This window comes from Labrus mixtus, chromosome 2 (genome assembly GCF_963584025.1).
Source record: "Labrus mixtus chromosome 2, fLabMix1.1, whole genome shotgun sequence".
Classification (NCBI taxonomy): Eukaryota; Metazoa; Chordata; class Actinopteri; order Labriformes; family Labridae; genus Labrus; species Labrus mixtus.
In genome coordinates this window covers 1903321-1917923 of record NC_083613.1, presented here as the reverse complement: position 1 = coordinate 1917923, position 14603 = coordinate 1903321, and the positions used below count along the sequence as shown (strand labels likewise).

Below are 14603 nucleotides of genomic sequence, written 5' to 3'. Positions count from 1 at the left end.
CAAGAATTATGTGGGGGAAAAACACATGGACACGGTTAATTTGAGAAAAACACAATGAAGTGGCAACATGAGGGAGGACACACAGGGATTAAATACACAGACAATCAGGGGACAACAAGACACAGGTGAAATCGATCAGTGCCAGACTGACACACAATGCGGGAAACCTTAGAAGCAGGATCTGGAACACAGAGAGAAGGGCAAGTAACAAAATTAAACAGGAAATGACAATAATAAAAAGAAAACAAGAAAAGAAAAGAAAAAAGAAAAACTAAACTATATGTCTGGACAGTGTCATTCTGTTATGACCGACCTTTTGATTACCATTATTTACCACACGGGCAATGCAATTCTCTTAAGAATGAGAATAGAAAGCAAGTTTGTTTCCTCAAAAATATAAATCTGAGCTTGACTTAAATATACAGTTAAGAGGGGGGGGGGGGGGGGTACCGTACTGAGTGCTGTGGTGCTGATTGTTTGTGAAGCCTTTGTGTTTGTCTGTGCCATGTCTTGGTGGGGCAAGGCACCTCGCTGTCAATGCCATTCAGTCAGATAAGGTGTGTGCTGGCCTGTGTGTGTGTGTGTGTGTGTGTGTGTGTGTGTGTGTGTGTGTGTGTGTGTGTGTGTGTGTGTGTGTGTGTATACACATAAAGTCAGCTGGGTATGAATCACAAGGTACAAATGAGGCCATAACAAATAATGACTTACAATAAAATGATTAGAAACTCAAAACGCAACAGCCAGTATTCCAAAAAAAAACTGCAATAGAAACATCCTAGGACTGAGTGAAACGAGATAGAATGGAAGTTTCTAATGGGGGAATTTAACAGCCAAACCTCAAAGCAAAGCACTGACAGTTCACAAACTCCCAGTCACACCTGGCTTCAAGAGGAGAATAGAACAGAAATGCATTGGTCAACCATACAGTGTATCCATGCCGGAGTGAAAATGACGCTTTGTACTGGTCTTGCAGGAGGAGAGGTATGAATATTTTATACACCTCTCCTACCGCATAAGTCAGTAAAGTCTGCAAAGAAAAAAAGTAATAACAGCCTGTTCTTTTCATGGGGTGCTGGCTGACGGAGTAGCGGAGCGGTGCAGTAACGCGAACACTTTTAATGTGACCAGACACATTCTTTCTTTGCCCCCGTAGTTCTGCTGGGGCTATAAATTTGTCGCCCAACTGTTGACATCGCTTGCAATATGCTGCGCCGTGAGTGTGATCACCACATGCACTGTGAGCAAGAACAAGGCAGTGCACCCTTTTTTGTCAGCTTCTACAGACACACACACACACACACACACACACACACACACACACACACACACACACACACAATGGTGGCCAACGAGTCATAAAGTAATAAAGCTCTATGAACCCCTGGTGAAAGCATGGGGGGGAGGGGGAGGTATAAACTCTCCCTCCAGCAGCAGTGAAAGCAAACTCCCAACCTCTCTGTGCTTCTACTCCTCCCCTCCGGAATGGAATCTACCAAATCGCTTCTAATTGAATAAGTGACAATGAGCGGGCAGACGAGGCGACAGATGCTCGCGTGCCTTTACAACCATGACCACCAGCAATCCGCGTGCACACAGACGCAAGCACGCAAGCATTCCTCTGAACCCGGGTTCGGAGGTGCGTCACTATGACCACTCCACCTGCTGCGCCTATTGACTCGGTGGAGGGCGGGGGGGACATTGTCAAGATTGCCATGAATGTTTGCGACAGACGTTTAATTCACACTATCACTTTATGGCTACAAGGCCCGAGCACACATCGGCAGAGATGTAGAGAGCTGCACCAAGCCGCTGGAGCTGTTTGTTTTGTTTAGTGCTGATCGCGTGCATTTGAGGAGAGGCACCGATCAGGGCCTCAGAGCCGCCTTTGGATCAATAAAAGTATCTTTGGGGAGCTGGAGGCAAAAACCTCCTAAATCCCACAGACATACCGCCATCTATGCACCTGCTACACAGAGCATGAATATTTTCTAAACTTAATTATTGCTCTTCTTAAACACTACAAAGGCCATGTTTGTTTGGCTCCTCTGGTTATGTAGCGTGCCTAAATGTATTAAGTCTCCATCTGCTTTTTACTTAGATTATACCCCCCCATACATTAATTGTTTTATTCTCTGCAGTGTTTAAGACCCCAGTTCACCCCCCCCCCCCCCCCCCCCCCCACTCTGTCTTCTTTTCTTTTCCTCTCTTCTTCCATAAACTCCGGAGCTGACTTTGTTCTCCAAATGTGATTAGCTTCTCTGGGACGCAGGGAGTAATTGCATTACTGCATTGTGAACATTTGGAGCTATGGAAATGCCGGGTGCCCGTATCAAACCTGTTTAAATAAGAAGCGCACTATAGTGAAAGATGTGCAAAAAGAGGGAGTGAATGCAAACATTTTGCAGACATGGCTCAGGCGATGAATAGACACGTTGAGCGGGAATAAAGGTTTTCCGCCTTTTCGGGGCTCAGGCTTTTAAGAAGGGAGCTTCTGGTTGATGTCCATGCACGTTTGGAATATTTAATAAGTTATTGTTTTCAGGCAAATGCGCAGAAAGCGTTGGAAGCGGTGCAGATGCTACGCGTTAAACAGATCAGCCCACACTGACTGACCTGGTTCAAATGGATAACATCTTCAAGTCTTGAGATGTATTCTTTTTTTACATTCCTCATGCAGACAGTCAGTAGCAGCTGGTGGTAAATTATTAATCAGTTTTTTTAATTTGGTATCTATCTATGCCTTAAGGTAATTTATAGACTAGTAAAACTATTCGACACGTGATAACTTAAAGTCAGACATCAGTGAGCGTGACGCTTTGTGTTTTTGTTTGCTTCGTCGGAGGAAGCTCGTGGGGTTATCATCCCTCATCTTCAACTTCTGCTATAATATTTGATTTCAATATTTATGAGGGTTTAAAAAACCTGTTGCTGGAATACCGTGCACACCAGAACCATAATGCAAAAGTCCAAATTGTGTAATAGGATCCAAAGAAGCTGCTTGGTACTCTACAATCCCCCAAAGACAACTATTTCCACACAGTGGTATAAGGTTCGGGTCTCCGTCTTGTTTGGTCGGCCATTATTGCCGGGACCTGGTGCCAAACAAACCGCGCCAGATGGTCTCCAGAATGCACAGTCCCAGTTGTGCACGTTCGTTAAATCATATCTCTCTTTCTCACACACACGCACGACACACACACACACACACACACACACACACACACACACACACACACACACACACACACACTCTCTATTTCTCTATCTCTCCCTCGCTATCTGTGTCTCTCTCTTAAAATGTCTCAGTTTCTCTTTTTTCTCATCCATGCGCTTTGACACAAATACGATTCATTTTTATTCCAGGGGAATTAGATGCCTGTCCAAACTGGTGTTTCGGATGCTCTGCTCGTTATACTCGTCCTGCGGGGAGTTGAAAGTGATGCTGAACACATTTGTGCACGAGAACAGAGCTGTTCTTCGGCGTGACCAACTCTTTAAAGGCATTCATTAGAGTCCGGCTCTCTTTCTGCGCGATTCGCCACACAGTTTAGCCGGCTTAACTCCCCCCCTAGACAGCCAAAGATGACCAAAAAAATACATGTGAAAGCTCAAAATATTTACCCCCGTTTGTCTGCGCATGGGGAGGGAGGTAGTCAGCTGCCACTTGAAAAGGAAGGGAAAAAAGTCTTGAAAAAGTAGGCTAGGTTTACTGCATTTAAAGCCATGGCATGCAGCGCGTAACTGTGTTGGATGAGTGATTGGTGACATCTGCTTATAGCTGGGTTTTGGTATATATTAAAGTGTGTCTAATAAAGTTCTTGGTAAAGCTGGTGATTAAGGGGGCTATGTCTTGGATCTGTCAAATGATAATTTAGACTCTCCGTGGTTCCATGTAGTCTGGGGAGAACAGACCTGAAGCGAGGAACTCGTAAACCTTCCCCTGCTTTTACACGAATGAAATGGGGAAGCTTGAATGAATGTTTTCTTCTTCAGTTCATTTTCCCTCCTGTCCATTGTAGGGGCATGGTCGTTACTCAGAAAAGTGGGCAGAGTGAACCCCACAGGGCGGGGTTTTGATCCCCCACTTTCTCTTCTTCCTCCCCTCTTTTCGCCTCCTTCGCTTCTCCTCTTGTACTTTGAGTGGCCACCAGCCAGCTTTTGATTTAAGAAGCGTTTGTCTTCCTCGGGATGTGAAAAGGGGGGCCGGGGCTGGTGTACTACTATAGTTGGTTGGAGGCGGGCTATTTTGGGCAAGTCTATGTGCAGAGGCACCTCAAACGGAGAGAGGGAGAGGAAGAGAGCAGACACAGCGAGGAGAGGGAGAAAGGCGCACAGATTTCAGTTGCATCTGCTTCTCCCGCACACTGGATGCGCGCAACAGATCTGCCTGACAGTGAAGGACAGACAGAAGGAAATTGTGATGCCTTTATGGGCATAAATGCAACTTTAGCCAGCTTTCATTTCACAGTCGAACGTGTTTGTTTTTCTTTGTTTTTTGTTTTTCATTGCTCCGCTGATAAAGCGATGCATCTGCTGATTGACGGAGCACAGCCCATAGTAAGTTAAAGCTGGAATCGACCTATACTGCCTTTTGGAGCTTTTTCTAGATCCGTTTGTTGCTTATACAAAATGCAAACAGGAGGAATGAAAGGACTACCACTGACAAGAATGTGGAAAGTTTTTGCTCTTTTGGCGCTGGCAACACAACACGTCTCCGGTAAGACATTGAAATATCAGATTTACGAGGAGCAGAAGGTGGGCACAGTTATCACCCGTTTGAGAGACGATGTGGCTGATGTCGTGGCAAAACTTCCGAGCTCGGTGTCGCTCCGCTTTAGAGCAATGCAAAGAGGGAGCTCGTCTTTCCTCGCGCTGCGCGAGCAGGACGGCGAAATCAGCATCAGGACCAAAATTGACCGTGAGAAACTCTGTGAAAAGAATCTGAACTGTTCCATTCAATTTGATGTGCTGACACTCCCTACTGAGCACCTGCAGCTATTTCACGTCGAGGTGGAAGTGTTAGACATCAACGATAACGCACCCCAGTTTGCCCGCGCCGTCATCCCCATTGAGATCTCCGAGAGCGCAGCCGTGGGAGCGCGCATTCCCTTGGACAGTGCCACGGACCCCGACGTCGGAGAGAACTCACTCTACACGTATGCCTTAGAGCCCAACAACTTCTTCAAGATTGACATCCAATCCAGGACTGACGGTGCCAAATACGCAGAGCTGGTGGTGCTCAGGGAGCTGGACCGAGAGGTGCGCTCCGGTTATGAACTTCAGTACACTGCCTCTGACAGGGGCGTTCCCCCGAGGACGGGTTCAACCCTACTCAAAATCAATGTTGCTGACTCAAATGACAACAGCCCGATTTTTGACAAGTCGTCCTATGTCATAAATCTCCCAGAAAACTCACCTGTTGGCACTCTACTAATTGACTTAAACGCCACTGACGCGGACGACGGGACAAACGCCAAAATAGTCTACTCGTTCAGCAGTCACGTGTCCCCCAAAATAATGGAGACATTCAGAATTAACCCCGACAGCGGTCACCTGACCCTCGTCAGGCGTGTGGACTATGAGACTGTTAACTCTTATGATATTGATGTTCAAGCGCAAGACATGGGTCCGAACTCCATGCCTGCTCACTGCAAGATCCTGGTGAAAGTGGTGGACGTGAACGACAACAAACCAGACATAAGCATCAACCTCATGTCCTCACAGGGGAATGGGGACGCAGCCTATATATCTGAAGCTTCTCCTCTGGACACGTTTGTAGCTTTGGTGAGGGTGGAGGACTTGGACTCTGCCTTGAATGGAGAAGTTGAGTGTAAACTTCACGGTCAAGGATATTTCAAACTGCAGAAGACCTACGAGAACAACTACATGATTTTGACTAACGTGTCTTTAGACCGAGAGAAGAGGTCAGAGTTCAGTCTGACAGTGGTGGCAGAGGATAAGGGGACCCCGAGCCTCTCAACTGTCAAACACTTCACTGTGCATGTCACTGATGAGAATGACAACCCACCACGTTTTGAGAAGGGGCGATATGAGATCTTTAAATCAGAAAACAATGCCCCAGGAGCATATCTGACTTCCATCTTAGCCACTGACCCTGACCTCGACGCCAATGGACAGGTGAGCTACTCCATCCTGGAGAACTCTGTTCATGGGAGCTCCATCTCAACCTACGTCACCATTGACCCCTCTAATGGAGCCATCTATGCCCTGAGAACTTTTGATCGTGAGGATGTGAGTCGCATCTCCTTTGTTGTTCAAGCTAAAGATTCAGGGAAACCACCGCTGCTCAGCAACTCCACAGTTATTCTGAATATTCTGGATGAGAATGACAATCCTCCAGTGATTGTAGTCCCCCAGCTGTGGAACTTCACTGCTGACGTCCCTGCGTCAAAGTTCACTGAGGCTGGACATTTGGTGACCATGGTCAGGGTGACTGATCGGGACACAGGGGTCAACGCTGAGCTCATTTGCTCCCTTGTCAGTGGCAACGAGGAGGGCTTCTTTCTTATTGATCCTAGAACATGTGAGATCCATGCCAATGCAAGCTTGGAGAACTTCCCACACGAGCATGCCGAGCTGACAGTGGTGGTACGGGATCAGGGGAGGGAGAGCCTCAGTGCTAAGGCGGTGCTTAAACTTACCCTTTATGAGAACTTAGAGAACCACGTGCAGGTGATGGATCAGGGAGAGTCTGCTCTCGATGCATCCCTGATAATCATCATCTCTCTGGGGGCGATCTGCGCCCTGCTCCTGGTCATCATGGTGGTGTTTGCTGCTCGCTGTAACAGGGAGAAGAAAGACACGAGAAACTCTTACAACTGTCGGGTGACCGAGCTGACCCACTCGCACCACCCCAAGAAACCTTCCCGTCAAATCCACAAAGGTGATATCACCCTGGTTCCCACAGTGAACGGTACGCTGCCCATCAGAGCTCATCACAGGTCGCCTTCGTCCACCCCCCCCATGGACCGGGCTCAGATCGGGAGCAGGCAGAATCACCACAGCCACCAGTCTCTAAACAGCCTAGTGACCATCTCGTCCAATCACATTCCAGAGAGCTTTGCACTGGAACTGGCACACGCAACTCCCCCAGTGGAGGTGAGAGCACACACACACACACACACACACACACACACACACACACACACACACACACACACACACACACACACACACACACACACACACACACATACACACACATACGAAAGAAAATCCTTTTCAAAAAAATGTAATGTGTTCGCACAGCCCCTTTCCAAATTTTCTCTCTCACTCAGTTTATTTTACTCTCTCTCTCTCTCTCTCTCTCTCTCTCTCTCACACACACACACACCAGCCTTTTCATCTTCACACAGCTGTCTCCGTTCAAACAAATTAACTCATCTGGTTGTGTGACAGTGACTTAATCAACACTGCCCTGTAGTTCAATCGGACTCTCATTAAAACTGCTGATGATTCTAGATGTGTCTTTGTCTTTACCTTGTTTACACCCTGTCATCATTACTTCACCATCATGACCATTACTCATCCCTCAGTCATACGTCTCCATATTCATCTAGAAATCCCCCCATTTTTGTTTTTAACATCATCCATTTTGTCTCATCCATTTGTAGCAGCCTTTCCATCATCCATTTTGTGTTTACTCATCCATTATTTTGTCTTCTGTGTTGTCTCTTTTTTCTCCCTCCTTAATTTCCCATCTGTTATTCATCCCCCCCTTTTTTTTTTGTTTTTTTTGTTTTTTGTTTTTTTTTTGTTATTTTTGGATGTAGCAAGTCTCACAGCTTCTGTCCATGCTCCATCAGGGCCAGTACCAGCCCAGACCCAGTTTCCGTGGCAACAAATACTCCCGCAGCTACAGGTAATTTACCCCTATCCCTCAGTTTTCCTCCCAAATCTGCCCATAGAAAAATACCCTTTGTTTATTTTTTAAGTCACTTAATGTTCATTGTGTATTACATGTTGCAACAACCTGTTGTGAACTGTTTTCTGTCAGTTGGTTGGTTGGTTGAAGATCATGATTTGACAGCGTGTAAATGTTTCTTTATCCATTTTCAAGTTTTTTTTATCATACCAAGTCATTCAGTTCAGAAGTATACAGATCATTTGTCTAAATGTCACAACAATTTTGTTTACTTCTCAAAGAAATGGTTGAAATTGTAAAGTGTGCATCCATCATTACTCTCATCAGGATATCACCTTATGATCTTACAGATTACAGATTTATTGATGCCCCTAGTTGCTGTTGGGATAGATTTATTGAATGGATCTCCCTGCATGAAGTAGTGATGGGTTAAGCCTTGTCTTGAGATTTGAATGATTCAAGAGGCTCCACAATTTGAAACAGTATCTCTGACCAATTGATGAGTATGTGTTTGTAATGTTTTCTTTAAACCCTCTCTTAGGTATGCATTACAAGACATGGACAAGTTCAGCCTGAAGGACAGTGGCCGTGGGGACAGCGAGGCGGGGGACAGTGATTGTGATATGGGCCGGGAATCCCCCGTGGACAGACTGCTGCTGGGGGAGGGCTTTTCTGATCTGATACAACTTGAAATGCATCATCGACTCCACCCAGGTGAGCTCTCAGTGATACCACCTGAGCTTACCATGATTTAAAACATCCTTACAAAGGCTTTACTCAGTTTACACCCTCCATAGCAGAAACTCACATTCAATTATCACTTCAGCAAAATGTACCCCACCTCAGAACAATCAAATCTTGTAAAGTCTTCAAACCATCTTTTTGGATGGTTTGTGTCTGGGTTTGAGACTCTGAGGCGATACACTTAAGTGAATTAGCAGTGATTTGACCTGGCCTCACCCAGCTCTCTAATGTATCTCCTGCCTGACAAATTCAGCACCATGGACAGCACCGGACCACAGACCATTATTTGTCTGTACACCTGCCTATACAGCCACTCCATTTACCCTGCTGCCAACATAATCACCATTGTACTCAGCCCCATTCTTCCTCACAGCCCTCATTTCCACGCTCGTTATCACACTGAGAGAGGTTACAGTGTGTCTGGCTGTTTGTGTGACTGTGTGTGGTTGTGTGTGTGTGTGTTATCTGCCCCTAAGTTAGAGTCGTGTCTGTAAAACCCTCCCTGGAGCGGAGATGAGTCGCCTGTCACTCATCGGTATGCGTCTCAGTGTGCTGTTTTTTCCCCTTCCCTCTTTTTCTTTTCTTTCTCTTTTCCCCCCTTGGTGAGTGACAGTGGTGCACTTTCATGTCTGAACTGAGGAGAATTCATAGTAATTGCTTTTAGAATGATGTTATTCTCTCTCTCTCTGTCTCTCTCTCTAACTCACTCGTGCATATACTCTGTCCCTCTCTCACTCCTTTCTTCACGCCTAAAAGCTCCTCAGCATCTCTTATTTTCCATACCTGTTAATGTATTCTCTGTCTTTATTGAGATAGACAAAAGGGAGGGGTGGTAGTGGACATGGGCCGTGTTTCTGTCTTGCCTTTTCTTCTCCCTTTTAGAAAGACTTGGAGGTGTTGCAAACTTGCTCCCTCCCCTTCCCTTCCTGTATCTTTTATGCTAATATGAAAACAGGGGAGAGGAAGGAGATAATGGGCCGAGAGGGAGGATTATCCCTGTTTCTCTTCAATAGATTTAATTTGTTTCGATTTTTCTATTTAGATGGGCAAATTTGGCTTTTCATGCTGGATACGATGAAAACAAGTAAATCCTCGCCTCAGCGATGTATTCGAGAGATATGGACATGCTTGGCACATCAGCCAATTATTACATTAACAACTGTCTGTGATGCTATTTGGGTGGCAACTTACAGTTATTAGTTCATTATCTAGTTCCTATGGCTCTTTTCATCCTGTGTATTACCTGGATATGAATGCTGTAAGCTGTAAATGTCACCAATCTGGTCTTCCGTGCAGGAATAGGAAAAGAAAACTAATGATGTCCCAGCTGAGCTGTGATTTTGATATTAATGAAAGACTAAAGCACGACCATATTGAATATTTAATATGGGTTGTAAATGGAGTGTTCATATGCTGTCCAAATAAGAATGGTGTGTCACCATCTCCAGTATTCTTTCCCCTGTTCCCATGCTTAAAACATGGCTTATGGCTCATTATTTGAGTATATTGTTTTTTTTTCTCCCACAGCAACACAGATTTTTATCACACCTAAGTGTAAGAGTTTTCAAAATCCCAGGTGTTTTGCAGTGTATCTCTTTTTTTATTATTTGATTTCTTCTGGCTTATATCATAACTTCTCCTGACTCTCCCTATTTATCTCCTTTTTTCCCCTTTCAGCTATGAGACTGTGCACGGATGAATGTCGCATCCTCGGACACTCTGACCAGTGCTGGATGCCCCCTCTCTCTTCACCCGCTTCCTCCTCTGACTATCGCAACAACATGTACATCCCCGGGGAGGAGTCCTCGCAGCAGCCCCCGGTGACTGACGATGACCAGTCCTCCGTTGACTCGGAGCGCCGTAAGAGTTTCTCCACTTTTGGCAAAGAGTGCGGCGAGGAGGCGGGGGCTGGGGGAGTTGTTTCAGGAGGAGGAAGTGATGCTTGTGCGTCTGGAGGAGGGGCTGGCTCCCTCCTCACAGAGATGAACTCTGTATTCCAGCGCCTCCTCCCCCCTAATGTAGACTCATACACAGAATGCACTGAAACGAGCCCGCCTTCATCCTCATCAACCGCTGAGAGAGGAAGCACGCGGAATGGAAACATTGCTGGTAACCATAGTAACAACGCTGTTCCTCAGGACAACCGGAGAGGTTTGTTGCCAGGTGGGAAAGGTTCTGCTTACCCCCCAGGAGTTGCTGCATGGGCAGCCAATACCCACTATTTAAATCCTGGAAATGGATCTGTGGCAGCCAATCATGTTTCCTCATCTTCTTCAACCACCTCCAGTTCCACCCCGACCAATGGACAGCCACCACACCTCAAATGGCTGCCAGCCATGGAGGAAATCCCAGAGAATTTTGAGGAGGATGACTTTGATGGTGTCTTCCATCAGGGTCACCAGGGTGCCAAGCGCAGCGAGAGCCGCCAGGAGACCAACATGGATGCTAGCGAGCTAGTTCATGAGATCAACAAACTGCTGCAGGACGTCAGACAGAACTAGAGAGAAAAAGAGAGAGAATGCAAAGCATGATTTCACATTTCACATCATCCTGGCGACTGCTTGTTCTTTGTGCCAACATATATCAACTTTATTAAGACTGTTTCTTGTTCACTGTAATGCTCGTCTTGTATATTTTACCAAATAACCTCTTCTCTGCTCAGTGCTGAGAGACTCAGAGAAAGTAAAACCATGCACTGAAGTTGTGATTGAGGTGACTTAAAGACATCAAAGCGAGCGCTCCAAGAACAGATTGCTCAGTTGTTATTACACTCTCTCTGAAATTCGTCTGAGAGATTTCAAAAGGAAATTCTCCAACAGAAACTGTACTCCTTTCTTCATTTGTAATGTTTACAGCGGCGTGAACAGACTCCACGGGGAGAAACCAACAGTTGTGTGATCTGATTTCTGCTATTACAGTGTACAATATGTACAGTGTCTGTGGGAAAAGGCAAACTCACTTGAATATTGTGCTATGTCTCTGTTTTGTTAAAATGGAATGTAACTGTACAATTTGACCTTTGTATTTTAAAAATACACTCTTTTTTACTTCTATATATTTATATGTGTCCATGTATGTTTGTACAGAAAAATAAAGAAAATGTCTATTTTTTATATTTGTCACTGCATGTCTTAATATTACTTAATGTGTCTTTTTTTCCTCTGCCCTGTTTATTTTATAAAACAATTGTATTTAATTTTGTTATTGGATGTATGTGCGTATCAAAAAATCACATTCCTCTGCGGTTTCAAGTTGGAAGTTGGTTTTGTATGGTGACATTGTGACCAATTGATGATAAATAAAGTTGGAGGGATTCATAGAAAGGGTTCTGTCTGAAAAAAGTTTCACTGGTGTTTGACACTTCTTCTTAGTATTGCATGGATTCCTGTATTCATTTGCCCCCTGTCTTTAAGCACCCCCTAATGTCCAGTATCAGAACTGCAACCTACTTGGTATGCACAGCTATAATCTGCTATGTGCTTTTCAGACAACCTCCCCCACCCCACCTTCTCAGCCTCATTATTCCACAATTCACATGCATGACTCTGCTAATAAACACACCATTAGCTGTGAATGTATTCCTAAATGATCTCTTTAAATGAAAATATAATTAAGCATCAATTATTTTTCATAGTGGGGACACTTTCTTTCAATGTTTCATGTCCATGAAAGCCTCACACTCATATGCTTAGCAAATGAACAACATCTGATAATAGCTTCAAATAATGAGAAATTAAATGCATGTCATTGTACACTGCGCCATATGGACCCCTAATATAATTACCATTAAGTAGCAGGTAGGTCCTTCCCCTTTCCCTGCTCAAACTGCAGTGATCATGAGGCTTTATTTCACAGGATGATACACTCATGGATGAGAACACACAAAAAAGGTACACCCACACACCCAGTCAAGAAAGAAAGAGAAGACTGTTAAGTGTTAAACATTCAACAACTAAGGCTAAATGAAGCAATTAACCTCATGAGACAGCCTTAACAAGGTAAAGGTTAGAATTTGCATACACACACTCACAAGCACTTATCACACGCAAACACTCACAAAATCACACACATTTACAAACACACATCAGAACCTGCAGGAAAGCGGCTGTTTCATGTGCACATGAAAACCCACACAAAAACACACTCTTACACGCACAAGCAAACACCTAATAATGAGCTCATTTGTCTTCATCATTAAAGAGGCCATGCCTCAATAAATAGTGAGGATTAGCTGTGTATGAGTGAGGGAAACTAAAGCATGCTAGGTGCTAAATTAGCTCATACTTTTAGGAACTAAACTTGAATTCTGCATATGTACAAGCTACAATATTTATAACAAAATGCAGGCTCTAACTGCTCAAATGAAATAGTTTGCCATTCAGGTATTATGCTTGAAGCTTAATATTAAAGGGCTACTTCAGAATTTTTGAAGTGGGGTTGTATGAAGTACTTGTCAATAGCAAGTAAATTACCCATAGGAGATGCCGCTCAGCTAACCAGCCAGAATGAAATAGTCTGCCATTCAGGTACTATGCTTGAAGATTATTATTAAAGGGATAGTTCAGTATTTTATTAAGTGTGGTTGTATGAGGTACTTTTCAATAGTAAGTGAATTACTCAGTGGATGCTGTTCAGCTCGGCCCCTTAATATAGAAACCAGTCAGAGTGGCGGCATGTAATCTAGGCTATTGCATTTGTTGCACATAATTTAGCTTATTTTAAGAAAAAAAAGGACTAAACAAATTGCTAACAATGCAAGTGTACACTATATCTTTGAAAAACAATGCTGTTCTTGATTTAACCTTCACTGAGTCACTTTGTTTTAGCAGTTTGGTGCATCTCAAACTTGATCGTCCGCCAAAAGCGCACTTGGTCTATAGTTTACCAGTGTTAGTTAGTTAGTTTACCAACTTGGATTTGCCTAGTAAAGTGATGTGTTACATTGTGAATTTTGATATCACTGCATCCCTGTTTGAGATTATTTTAAACAACAGATGTTTAAAGAATATCCGGCACAAAACAGTAACAGTTTTAGCGCTTTATATTATTTGTCCTCTTCAACAGCTGACACAGCATTTTTTGATAATTAAACACATTGTGTCAATATGTAATTAAAACAAGAAAACAAAAACAATAGTAGGTAGAAAACTGACTATGAAAACATTTTCCCATTCGGCTCTTGTGGTTTCCCAATTGAATGTATTAAAATGAATGATGGTCCATAAAACACTGGGTTCAGTATGGCAGGGAATCATGGCTGGAAAGTGCTGCAGCCTGAAGGTAGAAGGTGAGCTACTGGTGTTTTTATTGACTTGTCAAAAGCTTTCGATATAGTTGATCATGGTCTTCTTATTCAGACTCTCTACAATATGGTCTATGACTCCACTGTCTTGTGCTTCATGTTCTGCTGGTTCTCTCTGAATTAGGAAAATCAGCTTTTAGCTTTTTTGCCTCCAAACATGTGTAATCTTTTACAAAATATTGTTTAGTAAAATAGAATTTCTCTTGGACAGATCGAGTCAACTGTGTTGAATCATTACACCTAAGTGTGTGATATATTTTACAATATTGGTTTAAAGTTTTAATTTTTGTAATTGTGCATTTTTGTATCCTAATTTGATAATGATTCAGATGATGTCTACTGATTCTACTGATTCAGAAAGGCTCTGAAGTATTGTCCCAAGTTCCACTGATTGCTCTGCGGGTTTGGGCATGGGTTCACATAAACCTGTACCACCAGGTATCTATCTCTATATCAAGTTTATTCTGTGTAAACTTCGGTACATAAAAGTATCCTCTTGTTTCCACAGAAAACAAGTTGTCATAGTCGCTGTAAACAATTGCTCATGTTTTAGTTTGCTTGTGTTTGTTGTCTCTTTTGAAGCCATCAGAGCTGATAAATGCACTGCAGGCGGAAGAACAGGTATGTGATGCGTTGAAGTAGTGCTCAAACAAAGTGGCTTGCAAAGGTAAA

The 14603-nt window shown here is 43.8% G+C and overlaps 1 protein-coding gene across 2 annotated transcripts; it reads left to right on the top strand.

The window, feature by feature from the left end:
* Nucleotides 1–4119: 4119 nt before the first annotated feature.
* On the top strand, nt 4120–11740 carry pcdh18a (protocadherin 18a). Of its 2 annotated transcripts, none has more exons than XM_061046912.1 (4): nt 4120–7119; nt 7794–7882; nt 8427–8599; nt 10307–11740. In XM_061046912.1, exons 1-4 carry the CDS (start codon nt 4630–4632, stop codon nt 11128–11130), a joined length of 3576 nt encoding a protein of 1191 aa, XP_060902895.1. In that variant the 5' UTR covers nt 4120–4629; the 3' UTR covers nt 11131–11740. The 2 variants fall into 2 exon arrangements, with proteins under 2 accessions (XP_060902895.1, XP_060902903.1); XM_061046920.1 differs by having other exon boundaries at nt 4122–7119; nt 7827–7882.
* The last annotated feature ends 2863 nt before the right edge of the window (nt 11741–14603 follow it).